The sequence below is a fragment of the Xenopus tropicalis genome, chromosome 9 (genome assembly GCF_000004195.4).
Source record: "Xenopus tropicalis strain Nigerian chromosome 9, UCB_Xtro_10.0, whole genome shotgun sequence".
Classification (NCBI taxonomy): domain Eukaryota; kingdom Metazoa; phylum Chordata; class Amphibia; order Anura; family Pipidae; genus Xenopus; species Xenopus tropicalis.
In genome coordinates, this window is record NC_030685.2 from 35,154,353 (window position 1) to 35,179,482 (window position 25,130).

The window sequence follows — 25,130 nt, forward strand, 5'->3', positions numbered from 1 at the left end:
GGAACTTTGGAACTGAACAAAAAAATGAAAGATCTATGATTTCAAATGTATGGAGTTATTTAACACATTAAGACAGGGCCTTAATTTGGGGTCAGGTTTCATGTCACACTATCTGATCTGACTGAATCCAGCCCCCTGGACTATTTACAACCCACCCTAATAAACCTTAATTACTTTCACTATCTTCACAAGTTATCTCTATCTATCTGTAACTTCCTAATTTATTGCTTGTAAACACTTCTCTTTGATCTATCAGTATAAATGTTGTGCCATTTCAGTTCTCATTTGTATTTTGCCTGACGAAGGGGCCTTAGAGCTCCGAAAGCTTGCAATGTATTTTTATTGTTAGCCAATATAGGTATCATTTCTACAATACTCTTGTATTTGTGTTTTGTTGCTTTTTTATTATTATTTATGAAAATCCCATAGAAATGAATAGAAGGTGGGTGAGTTTTTAAATCTGCCCCTTAAAGTCTACTGAAAAATCAATGTAACATTAAATAAACCCAATAGGATTTTTTGGTCTCCAGTAAGGATTAATTATATGTTAATTGGGATCAAGTACAAGGCACTGTTTTATTATTACTAAAAAAAGGAAATAATTTGTCTGTGGGAGATGATCTCCTGTAATTCGGAGCTTTCTAGATAATGGGATTCTGGATCACGGATCCTATAACGATAACTATAACTTTATACTGTAAATATATATATATATAATAGAAAGAGTGCTGCACACACAGGGGCTTGATACAAAAGACATTTTTTTTAAAGTTCGACTGGTCGTGCTCGAAACATTGGAATTTTTTTCAATAAAAACTCACAGGTCTTACATAGAAACACTTTGGTCATTTATTTGTGGAGACTGCCGTTTCGGCTACAACAATAGCTTTTCTCAAAGTAAATATATATAGATAGATAGATAGATAGATAGATAGATAGATAGATAGATATAGTTATGTATACAGTATATGGTGACTATCTGTCCCTATTGCATCTCTTCTTATTTACTTTCACTACTTCATCATTGGGGGTCATCTATAACTGATAACTATAAACCAAACAAACACACACAAACACATATATATAGCACCAACTGCTTTATATAAAAATTGGTACATGATAAATGTATTGGTTCTTTTAACAGTTTCCACAGCTCATGCTGATGTATTGCAGACTAATTGTCTTTAATGACTCTATAAGATGTTGCTGATGCTCTGCTGCGTAACCAAGAGTTATATTGTTTCCTGTTCTGAAAGAACAATTGTTTAATGAAGCAGTAATCAAGTTTACAAACAGCCATCATCCAAAATGTATTGTGCATTAGAGAAAAGGGGATTGAGGATCTAGAATATGTCATCAATAATGTATGAAAACAAACGAGAGAAGAAAAAAAGTCTAAGGAAAACAACATAAATATGGAACTGCAGCAACACTTTAAACCAGCAGCAGGTTTTGTTGTTTGTTTGAGTTAAATATTTATGTATCAGACAAGCAACAGACAAAAACATTGGTATTTTCATTTTAAACAAAATGGAATTCGATTGGATAGGAATATCACCTTTACATGAACTGTTAGGGACGTATTAATGGAGTGTAAAATATTTCATGCGATTTTTAAATGTTGGTGTCAGATAAATGGTATATGTATAAAGTTTCATAGTTGTCCTTATATGAATTAAGGATGGGCATTGCAGTTATAGAAATAACTCTAATACAAAAGACCTGTTGCATTGGTTATCACTACAGTGATACAGTTATGGGATCCCTTGTCTGAGCCAAAAGCTCAGAATTACAGGAAGGCCATTTCCCATAGAGTCCATGTTAATTAAATCATTCTAATTTTTAAAAATGATTTTCCTTTTTCACTGTAATAATAAAACAGTCCCTTGTACTTGATGGACACTAAGCTGCATGAATCCATATTGGTGGCAATTCAATTTCATGTTTAGATGTTTTTTTTAGTTGACAAATTAGGAAACTATCCCTTATCCAGATAAAACCCAGGTCCCAAGTATCTGGATATCGATCCTATACCTGTCCTGTATGAATGTTAACAACAGGTTAAAAGGTGGTGCTGCAAGTCACATAATATAATCCAAATCAGAGTAACTTCTCAGGTCCAACTCACCACCTTATACTGTACTTGGCATACCACTTTGAAGTAAATGGAATAAACTCACAGAACAAAGAAACTCTGAAAATGAAATGGGCTTTAATACATGACATAATTCTTGAAGGGCATTTCTCTTGCCCCCCTCCAGATTTAGATGACCCGCTTGGGTGTAAAAACATAGATATAACTACAAAGAACATATGATATGATCTGTAAAAGATATTTCCAGTAGTCACCAAGGCTACTAAACCCATCAGCTCTTGTTAAATCGTAACTTCCATCATGGTTCCCCCAAGAAGTCTGTCTGTGCGCTTTTAGCCTTAAGGTCCTTGAGCCTTGAGGTCTGGCCGCACCATAGGTTCTATTTGCTACTATAAAAATATTTCTGTATTTTTTTCTTCAATGTAAAATAACATTTGTTTCGCAGTAAACCCATAACAGTATTTGCATTTCAGTTCATGCCTCCCAGGCATTTTTGGATGAATCCATGTTTTTTTTAAGATATGTTTCAGTGATGAAGAGAAATTCAGTTCATTGCAGATAAATAATCCCAGCACCGTATCACCGTGGGATTTTCCTTCCCATACAATGCACTAAACAAGTTCAGACAGCAGGTGATGAATTTCTGTTTCCATTTTACTTTAAGAAGCCTGTGCAGTGCACAGACATCTAATTAGGTATCAAGTTGTTTTCTGTGAGAAACACAAAGTGCAAGCAGATCTGATATGAGCAGATGTACATATATCCATTTGCTCATCTATTCTAATTTTCTAATTTGCTACAAAACTAGACTCAGTGTATGGGTTTAAAGGAGAAGGAAAGGTAAAAACAAAGTAAGCTTTATCAGAAAGGTCTATGTAAATACAGCCATAAGCACTCACAGAAACGCTGCACTGAGTTCTGTCAAAAGAAACAGGATTTGTTGTCTCTTTTTTTCCCCTATGCAGCTCTCTCCTCTCACCCCTCTCCCTCAAGAATGCTAAGAACCCCCCCCTTAGGAATGTGTGATCTGAGCCAATCAGCAGGAAGCTTCCTCATAGTCTTACAAACTGAGCATGTACACTGGTCTGGGTCTCAGTGCAGGAGTGAGGCATTATGGGAACTTTTTTTTACACAGCTCAGCGTTTTTTTCTTCCTGTTTGGCTTCTGATCATCTGAACAGAAGAAATATGGGGAGACTTAAGGGCATTATTGAGAGGACTGAAGGTATGCCTGCATTTTGAGATTAACTTTTTATTAGCCTTTCTTTCTCCTTTAATTGCCTAGACCTCAAGAAACAAGAGATCCAGTATACTGATGTTTTCATTATATCTGGTAATATTAAAGGGTATATTTCTGTTGCTGAAATACTTCAATACTTCCAAATAATCAAATGTATTTCTTGATTTTGTATAACTATATTTTTCAGTAACTGGAAAATGGGAAAATGATATTCTTTTCTCAGAGTGTAGGGACTGTGTCAACCATAAATTCTATTTTATGCTGTCCATGTTAGTTATTTCCTGCTTTAAGATAAGTCCTTGACCCCATCTGCATTCTCTGAATGTCTTAGCTGTATATTTTGCAGAAACCATTAGGGCACAATGTTCTAGCATCAAAAATATAAATATAAACTTGGTCATATGTTCAAAAATCAAACAAGTGGGTCTTTCCCTGATAATAGGCTGATCCGATCATTTATCCCTTGTTCCAGATGGTCAGGTTATAATATCAGTAAATACAGGGTGTTGTTGTGAAGATCATAGCTCATTGTTGATAAAGGTTCTCTACCAAACAGGATCAATATCTTCCTGATTTTCCAGATAGCAGTAAAACAGGCCCTTCAGAGGGCCCCATACATGGGTAAATTAGCTGCTGACCTCGATGCCTGCCCCAACCTCACCTGGCAAAATAAAAAACTGAAGCCAGGAGGAGTATTTCTGCAAATTTGCCATGTGGTGGGATTGGATTGCAGGTGATTTACCTTTGACCTGCACAGCAAAATCCAATTGTGCTCTCTATTTGCCAGTGTGCAGTCCTACTTGCCCCAGGGAACTCCTTCTACTGCAGTGTGTGTGTATACAAATGCACTGTATATTGTAGTGTCATGCCTTGCATGATCCCAGTTCCCTTGGGACACCTTTTTAGGTGTAAAACATTGTACACAGCTTTGCAATTATAACTGAATCTAGTTTATGCAAACCAAAGGGTCTGTGTATTTCCTGTCAATAGAAGGAACACCACTTGGCTTGGCGCCATTGGCAACTAAGCTCTGCTCATATAATTTGCACAATTGATATTGATTGTCTAAAAATGTTATACTGGAAAATTAAACATGAGAAGGAATATGTGGATGATGGACCATTTGTTTCATTAAATGCAAGGCCAATTGTACATAATAGGACAGTACTGTAATAGTAATGCTGTGCAGAGATTATACAAAGATCAATACTCATGGGTGTTTGTAAAAATAAAAAAAGCTAATTTGATTTTCCATCATTCTAGAACAATGCACATTGTATGCGAAGCATATGATAAGGATTGTGCATAGTTCAAATCATGCATGAATACCTGAGGCTGTCATGCCTAATGAACAGAATGATTGAATGTTTAGACTACACAATATCAAGCAGTCATTATAAACAGTGACCCTTAACACAACTGATATGATGATTTTTATAATTTGGTTTCTTTTATATTTTGATATATTTGTTTTCATTTTTCTTTTGTGTTTTTAACTAGATATGGAAAAGTTATTTAATTACTTTAAACTGCTTCTTTTCTCCAAGGCAGGCTGCCTACTAAAGTATCTTCCCAAGTCAGTACCTGTATAGATGTTGTGCAAAGGTAATGCTAATAGTTTATCTGTGATGATAATGATGATGAGCAGTTTGCCCCAGGACAATCATTATGGAAAGTTTATCCAGTTTTGCCAAGGGGGCCATTTATTAAATTTTTTTTCATGATTTTCTTTTTTTGCACTAAAACTTTATTTTTTTATCACAACCACTAGAAACGCAAATGTAATAATATACAGCTATGGGGCCTGTTATCCAGAATGCTCGGGACCTGGGGTTTTCCGGATAAGAGATCTTTCTGCAATTTTGATCTCCATAACTTGTCTGCTAAAAATCATTTAAATATTGAATAAACCCAATAGGCTTATTTTGCCTCCAATAAGGATTAATTATATCTTAGTTGGCACTGTTTTATAATTACAGAGAAAAGGGAAATCATTTTTAAAAATTTGAATTATTTGCTTATAATGGAGTCTATAGGAGATAGCCTTCCCGTAATTCGGAACTTTCTGGATAACGGGTTTCCCATACCTGTACCATCTAAAAGCTGTTGAGATAATTTTTTAAGAAATGATTAGATGTTCCTTGTTGTCCTGGAAATGAGTTTATTTGTGATTTCAAAAACCTCTAAAACCACTAAAATCCAAATGTCGATAAATCTTCTGATTTATCATAATGTGAGATTAGAGATCACCACAGAAAAAATCACCAACTTTATCTTCATCTACCATCCTCACCTGTCCCATTCTGCACTAGACATTTCACTTTATATTCTATATAAACTATATATAGTTTTGAAGGATTTTAACTCTTTGTGTTTTAGCTTGGTTGCCGAGTACTCTTAAGGTATCATTGTTGATAAAACAATTGATTTTGTTGACCCTCCACTTACAGAGCTAGTTTACAGTTTTTATTTGAAATAAATATTTAAAAACATGTACCCCACTGATGCCTCATTTAATGTAATCTTATTGGTATTTATTTTGATGAAACTTAGCAGTAGCTGCTGTATTTCCCACCCTAGGCTTATATGCGAGTCAATAAGTTTTTCCAGTTTTCTTAGGTAAAATTAGGTACCTCGGCTTATATTCAGATCGGCTTATACTCGAGTATATACAGTACTTTTAAAAAACAAAGCACAAAAGAAAATAAAACAGAAAAAACATGAAAAATTAGACTTTGCTTTTTGTCGCAAAAAATGAAAAAAATAACCAAAAGCCTCTAAAAAGTGGTGGATGAAATAATAATGTCATAAAAAGTTGCGCGCATCATCTTTTTTAAAGATTTGCATATTTTTCAGTGAAGCGAAATGGGACAGATTCGCTCACCTCTACCTCTAAAACCACAAAGCAAAAGAAAAATCTTCCAGTTTTAAAAAGGACACCTACCATTGACTTCTAGATGATCTCAACAGCTTTTAGATGGTGTATTTTTACTTTCGGATTTGTCGCAGTTTTAACGCATAAATGCCAAAAAATCTTACTTTTCCAGACAAAAAAAGCGTATTTTTGCCACAAAAATATATGAATCTCACTGGATTTTATGGAAAGTAAGATAATTTGCACAATAATCATTTTAGCAATTTAAAACATGTTTGCTCCTGGCAGATAATCCATGCAGAAAAACACATTGGCAAATGCTGAAGTTGACTTCAAGAAAAAGAGAAATGTCCTTAAGAAATTTTTTTTCACTGCATCACCCGTCAGAAATGGTAGCGAGGCATTCAATCATCGCCAAATATGCATGGCCTAGTTTCCCACCTCCTTTGTTTTATAAGAAATGAAAAAATTCATTACGCTTTCATTTATTCTTATAAATAATTGCTATTATCTCAGTAAAAGAAATTGCAATTAGCTAATGAAATCTACTACAAGAATATATTAACCCCTTACTCCAACAAATACAAATACAGAAGAGTAGGCAGATCTGTAAGGCGAATTCCAGTTTAGATTTCTATAAATTGTATTTGGCAGATATACTATAATAAGTGATATTTTACACAAGCAGTTTAGGCAGATAGTGACAGACCAGTGTCTGGTGTGTCTGGAGGGGGGGGGTCCCTCTATGCTGAGCCTGATATCCCACACACACACCCCAGGTGGATGTGGACTGGGTACCTTCCATCACAAGGCCCCGACAAGTGAGGATGTGGCCTGTGCCCACACTTCCAGGGAGCAGGCCTGGGTCAGCGGAAAACGTTTTTCCACTTGCCGAAAATATACGCCAGACGCCTCGTCTGACATTAGCCTAAAGCAGTAAATTTGTCTGTTATTAACCCTTTGCAAGCCGCATACACAGACCATTGACGCTATCAAAGTAATTTCGATGCAGTAGTAATATAAGTGGGGGAGGTCTGGCTAATAAGAAGTTAAAGAGTAGATAATGTAGCCAACTATTTGATATTTTGGTGTTTCATACATCTCTTTATTTCCTAATTTACAATTTCTTCTTTTTATATATTCCATGCAAAGAATCAGAAGCTAAACTTTTTTTGCTTAAACTTTTTTTGTGAAATATAGCTGCAAAGTGCTGTAGATATAGGACACTACTTATTCTAACATGAACCTTGTAGCTTTATCAAAGAAGGAATAAAATGGGATGTATGGCAACATATTGGATTGTACAAAATGGAAACATTAGGCATATAAATATCATGTTATACATGAACCAAACACAAACTCTGAATACAACCTATGTGGACAGATTTGTGTAGAGATAAGTGTAGAAAAATTAAAGTTTGTGTATAAGGAAATATGTATTCTTCCTTTTGCAGATTCAATATATTTTCAGTTGTATGGTGAAAACTTTTTGTTCTTCAGCATGTTTAACAGCAATTGTTTGGGGACTAGGCAGGATTGTTTCTTCTTAAAATAACACATTAAGAGCAAGTTCATAAGCTGGATGCACTTACAATATTAACTGGTTTATTAAAGCGGCTCCTTATTATGATACATTTCTCTAAGGTGTTGACTAATTGCCACTCTGCGATACTGAAAGTCACTGAAATGCTTAGGAACAGATTTTAATACATAATCAGTCTGCATGTCCTTGCATTAAGATATTAAGCATATTGAAAATCATTTTGAGAAAAAAATGTGTCTCCTACGTTGGTTCCATTTCCAGTCTTTAATTGTCATTGGATTTAAAAGACTATGGAGATGGATGATAACTTTCCATGAACGTTTTGATTAAATCTACCCAACTGAAAAACCGCACGTATATATACGGAATTCCTTTGTCTTAGTTTTTTTGTTTTATTAATGATGGGTAAGACTGCACCTCATGTGGTAGAAGGTACCTTCACATTTGGAGTTAATTTAAAGAGGAGCTTAACCAAACAAATGAATTGGTGTTAATCTACTTAGAGTTCTTCTCTGAGCACTTTTGCTAATTACATTAATAGTACTGTCATACCAGTTTTGGAGATATTTGCATTTTTAGACTTTAATTATAAGGTTTTTGGCTCAACTAAAAGTTAGAAACTCAAGGGTTAACAAAATACAGGAAGTGCAGGGTTAATGACACTTTGGGCCTTTAAAAGCCTTTGAGCTGAAAGCCTGCCTAGTAGTATAAAATTGTCAACTTAAAACCTAATTAAAAACTAATTGCAAAAGTGCCCAAATTAGTGCTCAGTTTACATCAGGTCTAGTAGCCCATAGCAACCAAGAAACAACAGGCCAGTAGACTATTCTAATTCCATAAGAAACTACCTGTTATTGCATGTACCTTTCATTAAAGCACTATAAGTGAAAAGACATTTATATTCATACATTAGATGCAAACCAGAAAGGACAAAGTTAGATTATCTATCCTTTGACATTTCTTGTTAGAAAAGACCAAAGGTTGTGTTTACTTTTTGATTACAATGGTGGCACCACAAAATGATGATATATCCTATAGAACAGGAAATCATGTTTCCGACCTTAACCCATCAAAACTGAAATTTTCATATTTCATAAAAGGATGCAGAATTCTGAATACCTTGTTTGAGTAATGATCCATGTCCATGTGCAAATCTATAACCTTTTACTGATTATCAAACAATGTGACATTTCAGAAAGATTCTCATTCTTGGGTTCGTGATAGATGGGATGGAAAAACTGATCAGTAGATGGAAATGGAAAGCATCTATTGTGTCGATTTGTCACTCATTTCAGGGTCATATTTTTTGTTGTTCTCTGTCTGTACTGTTATTGTAGGGTAGGGTTGTGCTATGCACAAAGTTTAATAATAGCTTAAAGGAGAATTGAAGCCTAGCTAAAGAAGAACAGACCCTCTCCCAGCCCAAGAAAACCACAGCCCTACACCAGGGAAGATACCTCAGCACCTCACAGAAGGTTAATGATCAAATATCATATTGGCCTAGAACATAATATTTGTAATTGGATAGAGAACTGGCTGAAGGATAGATTACAAAGAGTGGTGGTAAATGGAACATTTTCTAATTGGACCAGTGTGGTTAGTGGAGTACCGCAGGGGTCAGTCCTTGGTCCTTTGCTTTTTAATTTGTTTATTAATGGAGGTGGGCATAGAGAGTACTGTTTCTATTTTTGCTGACGACACTTAATTGTGCAAAACTATAAGTTCCGTGCAGAATGCTGCCGCTTTGCAGAGCGATTTGACAAAATTGGAAAACTGGGCAGCAAACTGGAAAATGAGGTTCAATGTTGACAAGTGCAAAGTTATGCATTTTGGTAGAAATAATAGTTTTTTGGGTTTCCTTAATGGAGAAGGATCTAGGGGTTTTTGTAGATAACAAGTTGTCTAATTCCAGGCAGTAGGGATGTAGCGAACCTCAAAAAAAAAGTTCGCGAACTTCCGCCGAAAATTGCGAATATTCGCGAACTTTGTGAACCCCATAGACTTCAATGGGAAGGCGAACTTTAAAACCTAGAAAAGCCATTTCTGGCCAGAAAACTGATTTTAAAGTTGTTTAAAGGGTGCCACGACCTGGACAGTGGCATGCAGGAGGGGGATCAAGCAAAAATTTCTCTGAAAAATTGACCCACGCTGTTTTTCGAAATGATCGGTAATTTTGCGACTTTTTCGTAATTTCCGGCGCTTTCGTAAAGTTATCGTAAGTTTTGCGACTTTTTCGGAGCATTGGTAACGTTATCGTAAGTTTTGCGACTTTTTCTGAGCTTTCGTAACGTTATCGTAAGTTTTGCGACTTTTTCGGAGCATTCGTAACGTTATCGTAAGTTTTGCGACTTTTTCGAAGCATTCGTAACGTTATCGTAAGTTTTGCGATTTTTTCGGTGCCGGCGAACCCAAATTGCGAACATCACGAAAAGTTCGCGAATTTGCGGACTTGCGAACACCCGATGTTCGCGCGAATTAGTTCGCCGGCGAACAGTTCGCTACATCTCTACCAGGCAGTGTCATTCAGTGGCTACTAAAGCAAATAAAGTGCTGTCTTGTATAAAAAAGGGCATTGACTCAAGGGATGAGAACATAATTTTGCCTCTTTATAGGTCTCTGGTAAGGCCTCACCTTGAGTATGCAGTGCAGTTTTGGGCTCCAGTCCTTAAGAAGGATATTAATGAGCTGGAGAGAGTGCAGAGACGTGCAACTAAACTGGTTAAGGGGATGGAAGATTTAAGCTATGAGGTTAGACTGTCGAGGTTGGGGTTGTTTTCTCTGGAAAAGAGGCGCTTGCGAGGGGACATGATTACTCTGTACAAGTACATTAGAGGGGATTATAGGCAGATGGGGGATGTTGTGTTTTCCCATAAAAGCGATCAGCGCACCAGAGGTCACCCCTTTAGATTAGAGGAAAGGAGCTTCCATATGAAGCAGCGTAGGTGGTTTTTCGCGGTGAGGCAGTGAGGTTGGGGAATGCCCTTCCTAGAGATGTGGTAATGGCAAATTCTGTTAACTCCTTTAAGAGGGGCCTGGATGAGTTCTTGAACAAGCATAGTATCCAAGGATATTGTGATACTAATATCAGTTAGTATTAGTGGTTGTATATATAGTTTATGTATGTGAATGTATAGATAGGCCAATATAGGTTGTGTGTGCTGGGTTTACTTGGAAGGGTTGAACTTGATGGACTCTGGTCTTTTTTCAACCCTATGTAGCTACTGTATGTAAGATCTGTGCCCACCAAGATGCCCCCAGTAGCTCCCTATCTTCTTTTTTCCTGATTCACTGCACATGCTCTGTGCCTCTGTCTCTTATCTGAGCTTAGGGACCAATGCACACTATACTGTATATCTAGAATATAAATGTCACAGTGTAAGGCTAATTAGTAAATAATGCAGATTATTGCTGCTGAAGTGCAATTAGCATCAGAAATTAATAATCAGCCCTGTAGCATCACCCTCTATGACAAACCTTGATCTTCTGCAATTTGCAATGACCCCTAAGCTTAGCTTCTCAACAGCCGCCAAGATGGAGAGCTTCTGTGCTCAACTTTGAAGGCCTGAGTCATTACTACTATAGAGATGCTGAACCATTAGGCTAATGCAGTAAGTTTAGTATATAAAATATTTAGCCAAAGTAATTTTTAGGGTTTAGTTCTTCTTTAATTGTATTGTCCTAATGTTTAATAAATACAAGTATATGGTACTTTGTAGTGTTATTGTAGTTTACAAAGAGAACATTTACACTTTCTTTACTCTGCAGACCTTGCACAGAGCAAGTCAAATCCTAATATATAGAAGAGGAATATAGATGAATCATTGTATTGCTCGTATAACTGACACAATTCTGATAAAAGTGATGGCAGCCATCTTATATATGGAACACAACAAAAAGCTGCAGAAATAATGGTGTCACACTGAGAGAAGAAATGTTAAGAAATGTAGGCGGTAACTCTCTCTAGAGCAACTTCCTGTCACTTCTCCTTTCAATCACACTGTTATTAATTCTTCATCTCATTCAGTCACATTGGTTAGTTCCATTCTGAATGATATGTTCTTATAAGCTTCATGTGACTAAGTTCTAATTGATGAGGGAGGAGGGTGAAATCTCAGTATAGGGAGGCTACCAATACAAGGCTTTGCACTGGGGGAAATATATGAATATATTGCAGCTGCTGACTTTTTGGCACAGCATGGGCATGATGATACCATCACAGTGACATCATGTTTTACCATACACAAATATGTAACTTTGGATCATTTTCAGTAATGTTTTTTACTTATTTATTTAACTGGGTTCTCATATTTATGCAAGAATAATGAACATGTAAATGTCTACACACACTTTCAAGTAATACTGTATTTACAACAACATTTGCATGCTGCCCTTTAGTCTAATTTCCAATAAATGCACGCATTTATTCCTTGTGCTTTATTTCTTTCATTTATACAGTAATACCCACTGTGGTACAGTATTAAGTACCATAAAAACTAAATGTATTGCATCAACGGCGTTCACTGCTACTGGGAAATTAGCCTCGTGCTGCAAGCAGAGCAAGCGACTACAACTCAACAATTGTCAGCACTGTGCTAATGTATTCAGCATACAAGAGTACAAATCTATCATTTTAATGATTATTTTCAATTTACAACAATATGCTTCCCGTACGGTGAGATCAGACATTTGCAACTATTTTCGGAAGACAGAAAGTAATGCAAATGTGTGGGGAAAGGCTGCTATGTATTCCTTTAAAGACTTCTTTTTCTTGTCTTGAAGGTTTGTTAACTGTTGCACAAACAGATAAAAACTGCCTGCATAATACATTTTGAGATTATTTATTATTTAAAAGGAGTCTATGGAGAAAAACTTGCTTAGTTTTCCTTTGCCAGTTCCTAATTCTAAATTTTGGGAAAGAATTCAAAGGGGCTTAATTATAAGCCCTTGCACTGCACAAACTGCTCACTACACTTTTCATCAAATAGAATATCCAGCATGTTTCACAACAGTCAGTGGTGCAATGATGCACAAGCAAAGGACATGTATCTGGTGCGCATATGGAATGCTCTGGGCAGTACATATACACACACCTTATAGCCAAGTGCAAGTTGTGCTCACTGTTAGGCAATAATCTTTTCATGTCCACAGAAGCGTAAAGAGTTGCACCTGACAACACCTATATTAGCATTGAACGACAGTTTTAGTTGTGCTTATGTTGTTGCATTAGGTGCAAGGTGCAGTACACTCCAGAAGAAATAAAACCTACCAAAAATCTGCATTAACCATGTGATAATTAATGTTCTCTTTATACTGCCTATAGATGGTCTATACCTACCTGTCAACTCCCCTGGATGACCCAGGAGTTACCCCGTTTTGGACTACTCCCCTGTGCCCCCGTCACTATATGCCATTCCATGGTTTTTACTATGGCTTCTACCAGAAGCATTCAGTAACATCGAAGTGAGATGTGTGCACGTGCAGTAAGCTTTCAATGATGAGAGCAAATAGGCCACACTGACATTTGATCCCCTGGTGAGCCAGTTTTAGAAGCTGTCATCTCAGTCCATGTTAAATCAGCTGACTTTTATGTTACTGAAGGGCACGGAAGTGCATAACCAGGTTCCCCTGTATTCACCTACTGTGCAGGTAAAACCAGAGCAAATTCTTGCACCTCTATGTGATGCATTTATTCAAGACTGTGGAGACTAATTCCCTCCCTTCATAACCTTAAACCGATGTATCAAGCTAATAGAAAGAACACAGGGACACAGCTATGTGGGTGAAGGTCAGCCACAACATTACTAAAAATACCTCATCAATAGTCCTTGCCATCCATTTTGCCTGTACCAAAAACATCTTAATGAACTATACAATATTTTTTTTTGATTGTTTTGGAAGTTTCCAGGTACAGGTATGGGACCTGTTATCCAGAATGCTTGGGACCCGGGGTCTTCCGGATAAGGGATCTTTCCATAGTTTGGATCTCCATAACTTAAGTCTGCTAAAAACCATTTAAATATTTAATTATCTTATATCTTAGTTGGGATCAAGTACAAGGTACTGTTTTATAATTACAGGGAAAAAGGAAAGCATTTTTAAAAATTAGAATCATTTGCTTATAATGGAGTCTATGGGAGAAGGCCTTTCCGTATTCGGAACTTTCTGGATAATGGGTTTCCGGTTAAGGGATCCCATACCTGTATTGCAGTCCAAGACAGAACAGAGAGGGAGGGGGATGTAGCTCCGGACGCTCCAGCACTCTCCAGTCCTTTTCCTTTAGTATAAAGTGGTGCAAGATGCAATATGTTCAATTCTTTCCTGGTAGTCTATCCAGAGACTAAAAGATCTGAGAAAAGTAGTGAGCAGTGTGCATTGGGGTTCAAGCTAAAATTGCTTTGTAAGATTCAGAATGAGGGTGGGACATAACAGGTGTTAAAAGGGTTGTTCACCTTTGAGATAACTTTTAGTATAATGTAGAGAGTAATATTCCAATATCATTTGCAATTTGGTCTTCATTTTTTATTATATTTAATTATTTCACGTTTGTTTAGAAGCTTTCCAGTCTTGAGTTGTAGTAGTTATCTGGTTGCTAGGGACCAAACTACCTAAGTAACCATGGAGTAGTTTGAATGAGAGGCTGATATAACTGAATAAGAAAAACTGAATAGAAAAATAAGTTATAAAATAAGTAACAATTACAATAAAATGTTAGGCTCACAGAGCAATCATTTTTTGACTACTGGGGTCAGTGACCTCCATTTGCAACCTGCAAAGAGTCAGACTCAGTTTCCCTTCAATAGGTGGAGGTCAGCCACAGCTTTATTGAACCATGTTTAGTCAAAGCAGGTAACCCTGTCCTTGCCATGTTGTAACAAAACATAGGTTACCCCAGATGCCAGCCACCGCAGGCACAGTGGGCACCCCCACATAATCAGTCCCAGGGTTCCCTCTGCTCCAAGCACCTCACCACAGTCCCAGGCACCCTTCGTTAACCCCTTTGGTGACATAAGAAAATGAAGAACTACTTAAAAAGATGCTTAGAATTGGTCATTCTAGAACTTAAAAGTGAACCACCCTTTAGGTTCAGGCCCCTTTGGCTTGAGTGAACAACATTCTTCCTTCATGTGCCTGATGTGTGAATGTAGGTACAACTGGCAAACTCTATGGCACAGTGCAAATAAGCACAAGTACTATAGTGCATAGCACAATAATGAATACAATTATTAACCCATTATTGTGTTGTTTATTTGTCAAATAAATGAGCCATTTTGTTAGGTCAAAAATAATACATATACTTTTTCATTGTTCAACAGTATGTGGCAAAGGGAGATCTGCAAAACATATAAATACCTAAAGGACTGTATCTTAATCTCTAAGCTTTATACAAAAAAATTGAAACCTCTTTTGAATTATTTTTGAAGTGCACCATATATCATTTCCGGCTCCAAAAGAATCCTTTGATCTTTAGACATTGTATTTCCACAAGATACGTTTCTAAGTAGAACATTCAGGAAATATTGCCTTACTAAATCTCCAATTCAAAAGAGTGGTTTTTCAAACAGTCTGAATGTACAGGAGGATAACTATATTATTATCCAGTTTCAGACTTCAATATGATGTATTGTATTGCTGTTTCAACCAAATGACAGCAATTTGCAAGGACAAGATATAATATATAAGCCACTATTTATGTTTTGCATACCATAACTTGTAAATATGGATATACATAATGACATTCATATCTAGTACTGAACCATAATAATATAAAGTTGGCTTTTATAGCCATGATGTATTTGCTCTCAGTATTATAAAAAAGGTAAGGGAGTTTGCTGGGTCCTGACTATGTTTTTACAATCTTTACAAATCTTTATAAATTCACATAAATATACATGACACGTCTGTGCTTGGCGTTTGTATTATTTATACAGAGCTTGTGTGTTTCCTTAGTGGCAGTCCACTGGCCCATAGGGGCAGATTTATAATCTATAAGTGTGAAATTATAGCTCCCCCCAGTAAAATTCTACTGCTCTCTATTCTATACTATGGGATTTTTAGAGACATGGAGTTCACCATCTGATAAATATGTCTCTAAAAATCCAATAGAAGTAAATAGAAAGCAGTAGAATTTTACCGTGGTGAGCTCTAATTTCACACTTTCATAAATTTGCCCCTTGGAAAAACCTGAATTAAAACCCCAAGACAGTTTGCAGGGATGTGTTTCTAAAAGCACTGTACAGGTATGGGATCCCTTATCCGGAAACCCATTATCCAGAAAGCTCCAAATGACGGAAAGCCTGTCTCCCATAGACTCAATTTTGATCAAATAATTCAGAATTTTAAAACCGATTTCCTTTTTCTCTGTAGTAATAAAACAGTACCTTGTAATTGATCCCAACTAAGATAAAAATAACCCTTATTGGATGCAAAAAAATCCTATTGGGTTTAATTATTGATTTTTTAGTAGACTTAAGGTATGGAGATCCAAATTACGGAAAGACCCCTTACTTACCCTTGGTCCCAAGCATTCCTGATAACGGGTCCTATACCTGTACTTTTACCACAACATGTGTATGTGTCCCCATCCCATTCTACTAAAATCTTTACCAAAATTGAACACAAAATGGATCATTTATGATCTCTAGGGACAAACATAAGAACTGAATTGTACCCATTAAAATGCTTAATGGAGTTTGCTTGCACCTACATATGCTTATTATTAGAAATCGTGCTAGTTTGCTAATAGCCCATGCTTTTGGGTATGAGGAGGAAGGCATTGCAAGCCACAATGCCAAGGAGATATAAACCATTTAGCTGCTTTGACCAGATAGGTAAGTACAGGGTTCATTTTTGTGTTTGGTACTATGCTAGTAGATTGAAGGGAGTGTAATTGCACAACCTATACTCTCATGACCCACTTACATGTATGTTCTGCCCCTTACCTTTTTAACTTCAAAATGTAGCTGCCTTTTTAATAAGGCTAAAGGTAGAAAGTTGTACCTCTTTTTAATTAAATTGTTAGGCTCTGTTTCCACAGATTAAATATAGGTAACTGATCTGTTATCCAGAATGCTCAGGAACTGGGGTTTTCCGGATATGGCATCTTTCTGCAAAGTGGATCTTCATACCTTAAGTCTGCTTAAAAATTATTGAGACATTATTAAACCAATTAGGGTTGTTTTTCCTCCCAAAAGGATCAATTATAAATTAGTTGGGATCAAGTACATGGTAGTGAAGGAAATTATTTATAAAAATGTGTTTTGATATAAATGGAGTCTATGGTATAGTCTATGGTAGCTGGCCTTCTCCCAGTGATATGTAGGTTGACCCTCATATAACTAGGACACCCATGGGCTAAACAGCCTGACTCCTATTATGTTATATATGATAAACAGCAAATCTTTATGTTGAGGCTGATGGATTTATTTAAGATCCAATCAGGTATAATTATGGTAAATGACATGTTACTTTATGAACCAGGATTTGTAGGTCTATACATTTAAAAGGTATCTGTGACTGACAATAAAGGAACATAAAATGATATTAGAAAAATTCTCCTTCTGACTTGGTGCACTTTAAATACAATGAATACATATTCTTAAGCACAATACCTGTAGTAGACAGATGTAAAGTTCCTACTACAATTTATTATTCACAATAGCAGTTTGCCTGCAGATTTAACATTTCTGATGTCAATTTGTAGAATATTGTATTATCAGTATGGGACTGCATCTACTCATACCTGTGAAAGTTCACTGTCCTTACCTTTTACCCTTACAATTTAACCAATTTTCCGATTTAACCAATAGTGGTTGCTCCTTTGTGGACTGCAAACCATATAAGCGAAAAAAATGACAGCCTGTCCGCTGCTGTCGATTTATTCATGGAGCCATTGACACAATGCAAAATGCATGGGCTATTTATAAAGCTTTATAAGCTTACAAATCTAAACAAAGTGGTATAGTTGTTGATATAGGAATGCGAAATATATAAAACATGCAAACTCATACTGTTTATGTGTAGGATTATTTTGATAATCTTTTGCTCATTTTTTCATACATTCTTCAGCTTTCAAAAAAAATGTCTTTCTGGAGTAGAGATAAATGTCAGAAATATTGAGCAGGCTACCCATGCAAGCTTAAACACAAGCTTTTAAGAGTGTTTAGGCAGGGTACAGGTATGGGATCCGTTATCCGGAAACCTGATATCCAAAAAGCTCCGAATAACTGAAAGCCCGTCTCCCATAGACTCCATTTTAATCAAATAATTGAGATTTTTAAAATTGATTTCCTTTTTCTCTGTAAAAATAAAACAGTGTTTTGTATTTTCTCTCAACTAAGATATAATTAATCCTTTCTGTATGCAAAACAATCCTGTTGGGTTTAACTCATGTTTTATTGATTTTTTAGTAGACTTAAGGTCTGAAGATCCAAATTACAGAAAGACCCCTTATCCGGAATACCCTTGGTCCCGAGCATTCTGGATAACGGGTCCTATACCTGTATAACAATGTCTGAATAAGAGACATACTGTAAACTATTCCAAAACCCTGCTTTTAACCAAAATAAGGTATCAGTTGTTCCATAAATTCATGTTTTGACCAATGGATAACACAGTTGCATTTATGTATAATTAATAGTATTGCTAGTTTACACATATAATCTTTAATGATGTGTGATAACCATTACATTTGCTGTTCACTGTCAATTGGAAGTAACCCATGGCGATGTCTGGCATTCATCAGTGTCACTGAAAGAAGCTATTAAATGCCTTGTGTGCTATTGCTCTGAGGGACAGAAGAACCAAAGAGATAACTTTCATAGAAGTACATAGTAAATACATAGTATAATTTAAATAGTACCTTGAAAAATTCAAGCATGTTTTGATTTTGTGACATTATACAAATAAGTGTAGCTGATCAGGGTTGTCAGGTTTTCCTTGTCTATAAAAACTTGCCAGGTGCTTGGCCTTTTTATTTGGACCCCACGTACTGAGGGTGGGGTTGGTACCAGAAGAGCATGAGGTGGAGGCAGACCTCAGTGTTCATATGACAATGATAGTTAAAGTGTGTTAGTTACTGAATCTATTTATGTCACATGACTTGCTATATGCAAGTGCATTGAGGAATAGGGCAGCAGCCCTTAAAATGTTTGCATGCTGTTCCACTAAGGTTCCAAGTATACAAACTGTCTGCAGCAGTTGTTGCACCACTTTAACCTTGTGAGTGGTAGCATATACGTTATGCAGAATTGCAATAGGTTCGATATTGTACAGTCTATCAGTGCGTAAATATTATTTAGGACATATGTAATCTATGTAGCTAAAACTTGCTGCCCTTTGTATCTACTTTTATTCTCTGTAAAACTAAATTTTTCTGAAAGCGCATTCTGCATTTGAGCTGAAATAATGGTTTAATATGTCCATTTATTGATATACACTGAATAACACATCCCAAGGCAACCCATTAAAAGCACTGTGCACTTTGAATGCAATTATATATGATTATCCACCTTTATTATTTGTCTATTTTCTTTCTTCTACAAAGGCATTAGGTGCCATATAATTGGCAAAGCAAAGGAATCATCTCAATTCCTCATCTCACAACCATAATATATCTCTATGTGTCCTATTCCTTGTAATCACTTTTGTGCCAGTAATCTTTTTAATGAAAGCTTCAGTGAAGTTATCCACTTAACGTCCTGGTCTGCCATCAGAATTTTGTTGTAAATTAGATAGGGGAGCCCATTAAATTGCACAATAACAACTTAAGTCACTAATTACCATGGAAAACATAATTCTGAGTGAAAAACTGATTTCAATATAAATTGGCAGACAAAGCAGAAATGACATACAAAGTGTACACAATGAAACATCGAATTTAATTATGTTTTATTAAAAAGGAAGAACCACTGAGAGGGTCAAAGAGTGTAAAACTATAAAATAAATAAGGGTATTAAAGCTTTGTAGATTGCTTTTTGATTGGCATTTATCATTTTAATAGTTGTACAGCATATTGAATTCACAAACAAGGAAAAAGCAGGGCAAAGACAATGTGGTAAAAAAGAAATCCTATTGTAGCACACTTTCCATAATTCTTCCACCATAGAAAAGAAAGAAAATAATGTCCTAAAGAATAACTTATTTTAGTTAGAGTTTCTTTTAATGCAGAGGGGGCCTTAGTATCTGTCTATTTGTCTTTAACAAAATGATTTGGAGTGACCATATGACTTACTCTAATGGGGTAATCTGGAATACCTTCATTTAAGCAGTGGCAATGATAATGGCAACATTTTGTATTTGCTTTTTTTTTCAGATTGTGCTACCTCTTTTTTTTAGTGCTCATCAAGACCTTTCATAGTTTTGTTTTGAACAAATGAGTAAATTAAGTCGCCTGCATTGTGACCATTTATGTTTTGGCTGAAAGTTGGCCTTCTTACAGGACAGTGACTTATTGTCAGTATGCACTTTCATCCAACCCAAATTGATTTTAATTATGTTTCCAGTTTATGTAGCTAACCTTTTTCCAAAGAGTATTTAATCATTCTGTAGCTTTCTTGAAATAAATGCAAATAATGTAATTAAATGATCTCAGCAACATACAGTATTGAATTATACTTGAAAATTAAAGACAAAGAGTTAGAAAAAGCAAATGTCAGTTTGAAAGAAAGTGCTTCATCTTATGGAAATATAATTAACTGTATTGTTTCAGGAACAACCAAGTTACTCTTAAATGTCCCCCCTCTTAGCAATCTGTTTCACTTCTTGAAGACAATATATTAGTCCTAATTGTCTTCCAAAATAAACAAAGTTGCCTGTAGAGAGAGATTGCTGAGAAGGAAATAATTAAGAGTAACTTGATTATTTCATAAATGATACAGCATTTTTTAATTGATTATATTTAAAAGGTTCCTCATCCATGAAATGAAGTTTATTGCACATTCCCATTGTTGTGATGGGTCCCCTTTAACATTATTTGCAAATAAAATACTATATACACTATACATTATGCTCTAATTATTTGTTTTTATCTTGTAGATTCATCAAAGATCAATAATGTGGTCCCCACATCTCCACACCTACCACAGATGGCACACCCACATTCCTATCCAACAATGGGGCAAATTTCAAATCCATATGAACAACAGCCCCCTGGAAAGGAACTTAATAAGTATGCATCGCTAAAGGCTGTTGGTAAGTATTGCATCTGCCTATTAAAATACCAGTTACAGTGCTATTTGATGGTACTTAATTATTATTTATTTTTCAGCTACTTTTCTCTATAATTTGTTATAGCAGACAATTTGATGGCTTAAGCAAAGTAAAACTTTCAAGAAAAGAATGCTTTATGTATTAAAAAGCTCATCTCAACACTATATAGAAATGTTTTCCAAACTGGGAAACATGGAAATGTAGCTTGGGGGATCGGGTATCGGGATAAAATCCAATCAGTGTTAGAGAAAATGCCTATTTGCTTTTGTAGATACTCAAGGAACGTTAGTATGAAGGTCAGCTAGAGTAGGATTGAGGAACTTACCCTTATTTGCTGTTCTGTGTACTCTTGAAACTATGACTATATGACTGATACTGTAATAGTTTTACATATCTGGAACCTTGTTAGGAATAAAGTAGGGGCTTTTCCAAATATTAGACCTCCCATTGGACACCACATATATAGAAGGTGGACGTTGCACATCATTCACTGCCATAAGCAATATTTTGAAATATGGCAGGTGCTAAAATATGATAGGAAGGAGCACTGCCGGCAAAAATTATGCGTTGCACCAGTTTTTAGCAACTTTCACCATTACTGTTAGTGAGACTTTTGCTTGATTCACATCAGATACTTAAGATTTATAAAGAAAGCATCTTTACTATGAGCTAGACTAATTACTTTCTACTATCCTAGTTTCTCATAAAGTCCTCTTTAAAGAAGTAGTACTGGCCCAGGCCCAATGTAACTATACTGCTAAATATGAATGGCAGTAAGGTAGGTAGTTAATATTAGAAGGTGTAAGCTAGAATGCACCTTTTCTTAAACAGGAGTACATTTTTATATTTGTTTGGAATGCACAACTTCGCCCTGTCAGATATTCTTTACATTGTAATCTTTAATCACTTTCAAAGGATTCAGCTGTTCAAAGACACATACCCTCTATTTTTCAGAAAGCTTTTCAAACTATAACTCTTGCTGATATTATGATTACCATAGTAATACCTTATATATCATAGGCTGCACATTCCTTCCAAACTGTAAAATTGTTTGAGCAGAGCACTCATTATCTTGTGCTATGAAATGCTATTCTCAGCAAGTTTCTCTAACTGTAAAGAACTGCATCATAGATTGGTGTTTTTAAAGGATAATAAGAAATCCCTGAGCTGTGCAAGCAAAGTGGAGGTATACCACTCATATGTACAAAAGTAAATATGCTGAGCAGAAAGGGTCTCAGTTTCTACACCCTCTGGAATTATCCACAAAATTAAAATTACATTTTTGTGATAAGTTAAAAGAAAGAGGGTAAGAAATTGAACAGAAAAAAGACAGATTGCTCGCTTTCTCACTTTCTTAATAGTAGAGTGGATAAAAAGAACAGTTTAAAACTGTAGCAAATTTGCTGTTTAAATGGAAGTGAGTAATGGGGCTAAACTATACCTGGAATTATTTCTCTTTTTTGGGAACTGTTTCCAAGTAAACAGTTAATAATGGAAAAGCCCTCAGTGCTGATCCATCTATCCATCCCCATGATCTACACACACCACAGACTTTTTTCATTGGGAATGTGGGGACTTTCTCTAGCTGGATAGTTGCCATGTTATATCAAAATGACAACTAAGATGAATGGTCTACTTGCTTCAATGCCTGCTTCAAAAATGTAGACATAAGGCAAAGTGATATTCTCATTATGTCGGGGGTTATGGTTAAGATAAAAAATTGTTGTTTTTTTACTCTGCTTGCACCCCTTTTACGTTTTAATTCTTAAACCAAAATAAGAGCATGTGTGCCAGCCATTCATGCTGAGGTTATTACTATCACTAATGCTGTCAGGTACCTGGCATGAGTAATCTATCTACTCTATGTATCTATTTATCTCTATCTATCATATCTATGTCACAATCCATACACATGCTTATTTTAGTCAGTAGTTTGAAACTTTTGGTTAAAATCACAATATTTTGTTTTACATTGAGAAGAGGCTGCTATAGATAGTTACCTGATAAAAACCTCTTGGACCAGGAAACTGCTGGCAGACAGAGTGGTACAGAATGTAGCTAGTCATTTGAAAGTTAAGCATATAGAAACCACCAATTTACCTGTTCTGCATGATGTTTGCAGCAGTTTAGCAATTTAAAGTCTATTACCCCTTCCATATACTATAGTTGCGGTTATTACTTAGCAGTATTGCTGCTTACCCAATTATATAGATTTAAAAGATGTAACCTTGCTCATTTGCATTGTCCAAAGCAACTACTCAGTTGTGTATAATTTTCCTAATACAATACATTTGCGTAATAGTTATTTAAAAAGTATGTATCACCTGTTTATTGGTTATACTGAGTTTTTAATGTATTCCATTTTAATTACATTCCTCTTTTTCTGCTGATTTTACAGTTTCTTCTCTAATCCCTGTTTTAAGGCTCCATTTTGATTACTTTGCACAGATAATCAACATATTTTTCATCGGTCACTGGCACTTTAACCTTTGCATTGATGCCTTACAGCAATGCAAACTTCAGTTTTTGTAGAATTTACTCATTTTATAAGGATTGCTTTTACTGCATTAAACAAAACCTATGCTTTCAAGTCAGACACTTCCAGAGGGCCTGAAGTTCATAGAAAAAAAGCCTTTCAGTGGCATTCCCTTTTCCTTTAGCTGTAACCACAGAGTACAACAGATCAGACTTATATGGCCTACAGTCTCTTACGTTTAGTCCTTATTAATATTTTAGACAGCTACTGCAAAGACCTTTCCCATAATGAAAAGTGTATTTGTTCTAATATGCACTAAATCCTCCTTTTGCAAAAGAGCCATATGCTAAAATATTATCCATGCTCTTTTGATCATGCCTCTGTACTTTGCTTCTGTAGTTTCCTGATGATTGCAGCAGCATTTCATAAGCTCAGATGATGAACCGAATGAACTTTAGATTTGTTCAGTGGAATGTATTGTTCAGTTGTGTATAATTATGTAGCTATTTAGGAACTTGTTTAGCTATGTAAAAGACAAGGAGGAAATTGAGCTTGATATTTCACCTGAAGAAGTGAACTGAAAATGGTTCAAATACAGGGCTGTGTTTGAAAGCAACACAGTGATAGACTGTAAGACACCTGCTGCATGCAACTAATATAAAACAAGAGTAACATATAATACTACTACAGGTATGGGATTCAGGATGCTTGGGACCTGGGGTTTTCATACCTTAAGTCTACTGAGAAATCATTTAAACATTAAATAAACCCAATAGGATTGCTTTGCCTCCAATATGGGTTAATTATATCTTGTTTGAGACCAAGTATAAGGTATGGTTTTATTATTACAGAGAAAATTAAAATCATTTTCAAAAATGTGAATTATTTGGTTAAAATGTATATGGCAGATAGCCATCCTGTAATTCAGAACTTTCTGGATTAATGGTTTCTGGATAATGGATCCTATACCTGTATTTAATTTTACAATACTGTCTTATCAAGATGTGTTTGTTACAGAAGGCTAAAGAGGGCAGAGGGCGCTAAACTGCTGTACATTTTCAGATATTTCCTGTATTGTAACCACTTACATGCTAACCCAACAAAATAGTGCTTGCTTCTAATTGCTTAATTGCTATTCCTCCTTTTCTTAATATTTATGTATGGCTTGTGGAATATGTTAAAGGCTTGTGAGTCTGTAATCATGCATTCTTTGCTTTTGCATGTCTACAAGAATATTATGTGTAAATTATATGTTTGAGTCTATGTACTATCTGCACGTATGGGGTATTTGTGGAGGCTTATATTGCAGTAGGTGAGAAAAGGCAATGTATGTTAGGGGGTGGAAAGCTCCAGAGAAGGAAATAATTAAATAAAAAATAGGGTTTACATGAAAAAGACTATGTAATTTAAATTAACATTTTGTAAATGTAAACAACAATTAATTGTTAGTTAATGGGCTAACTATGGAATAATGGCAAGAGCGAAGTTTCCACATTGGCACAGAGTACAGAGCAATATAGGAAAGTCTACAATATATCCACAATATTAGTATTCATTTAGCTATAAAAAGTTTATAATGTATGAAGCAGTGATTGCTTTACTTCAGTTTAATAAAAATGTTTGTTTTTTACCATGGGCAGTAGTATAAACCATAATACAATTCACCATGCTCCAGGCATGTTCTGTCATTCTGATG

General features: G+C 35.7%; 1 protein-coding gene across 1 annotated transcript in view; it reads left to right on the forward strand.

Annotated features, from left to right (window-relative positions):
* The window catches only part of shisa9 (shisa family member 9), a 195,698-nt gene that overhangs the window by 164,336 nt on the left and 6,232 nt on the right, over nucleotides 1–25,130 (forward strand). The window contains 1 exon segment of the mRNA NM_001112925.1: nucleotides 20,785–20,940. Coding sequence (NP_001106396.1) covers nucleotides 20,785–20,940 — 156 coding nt within the window.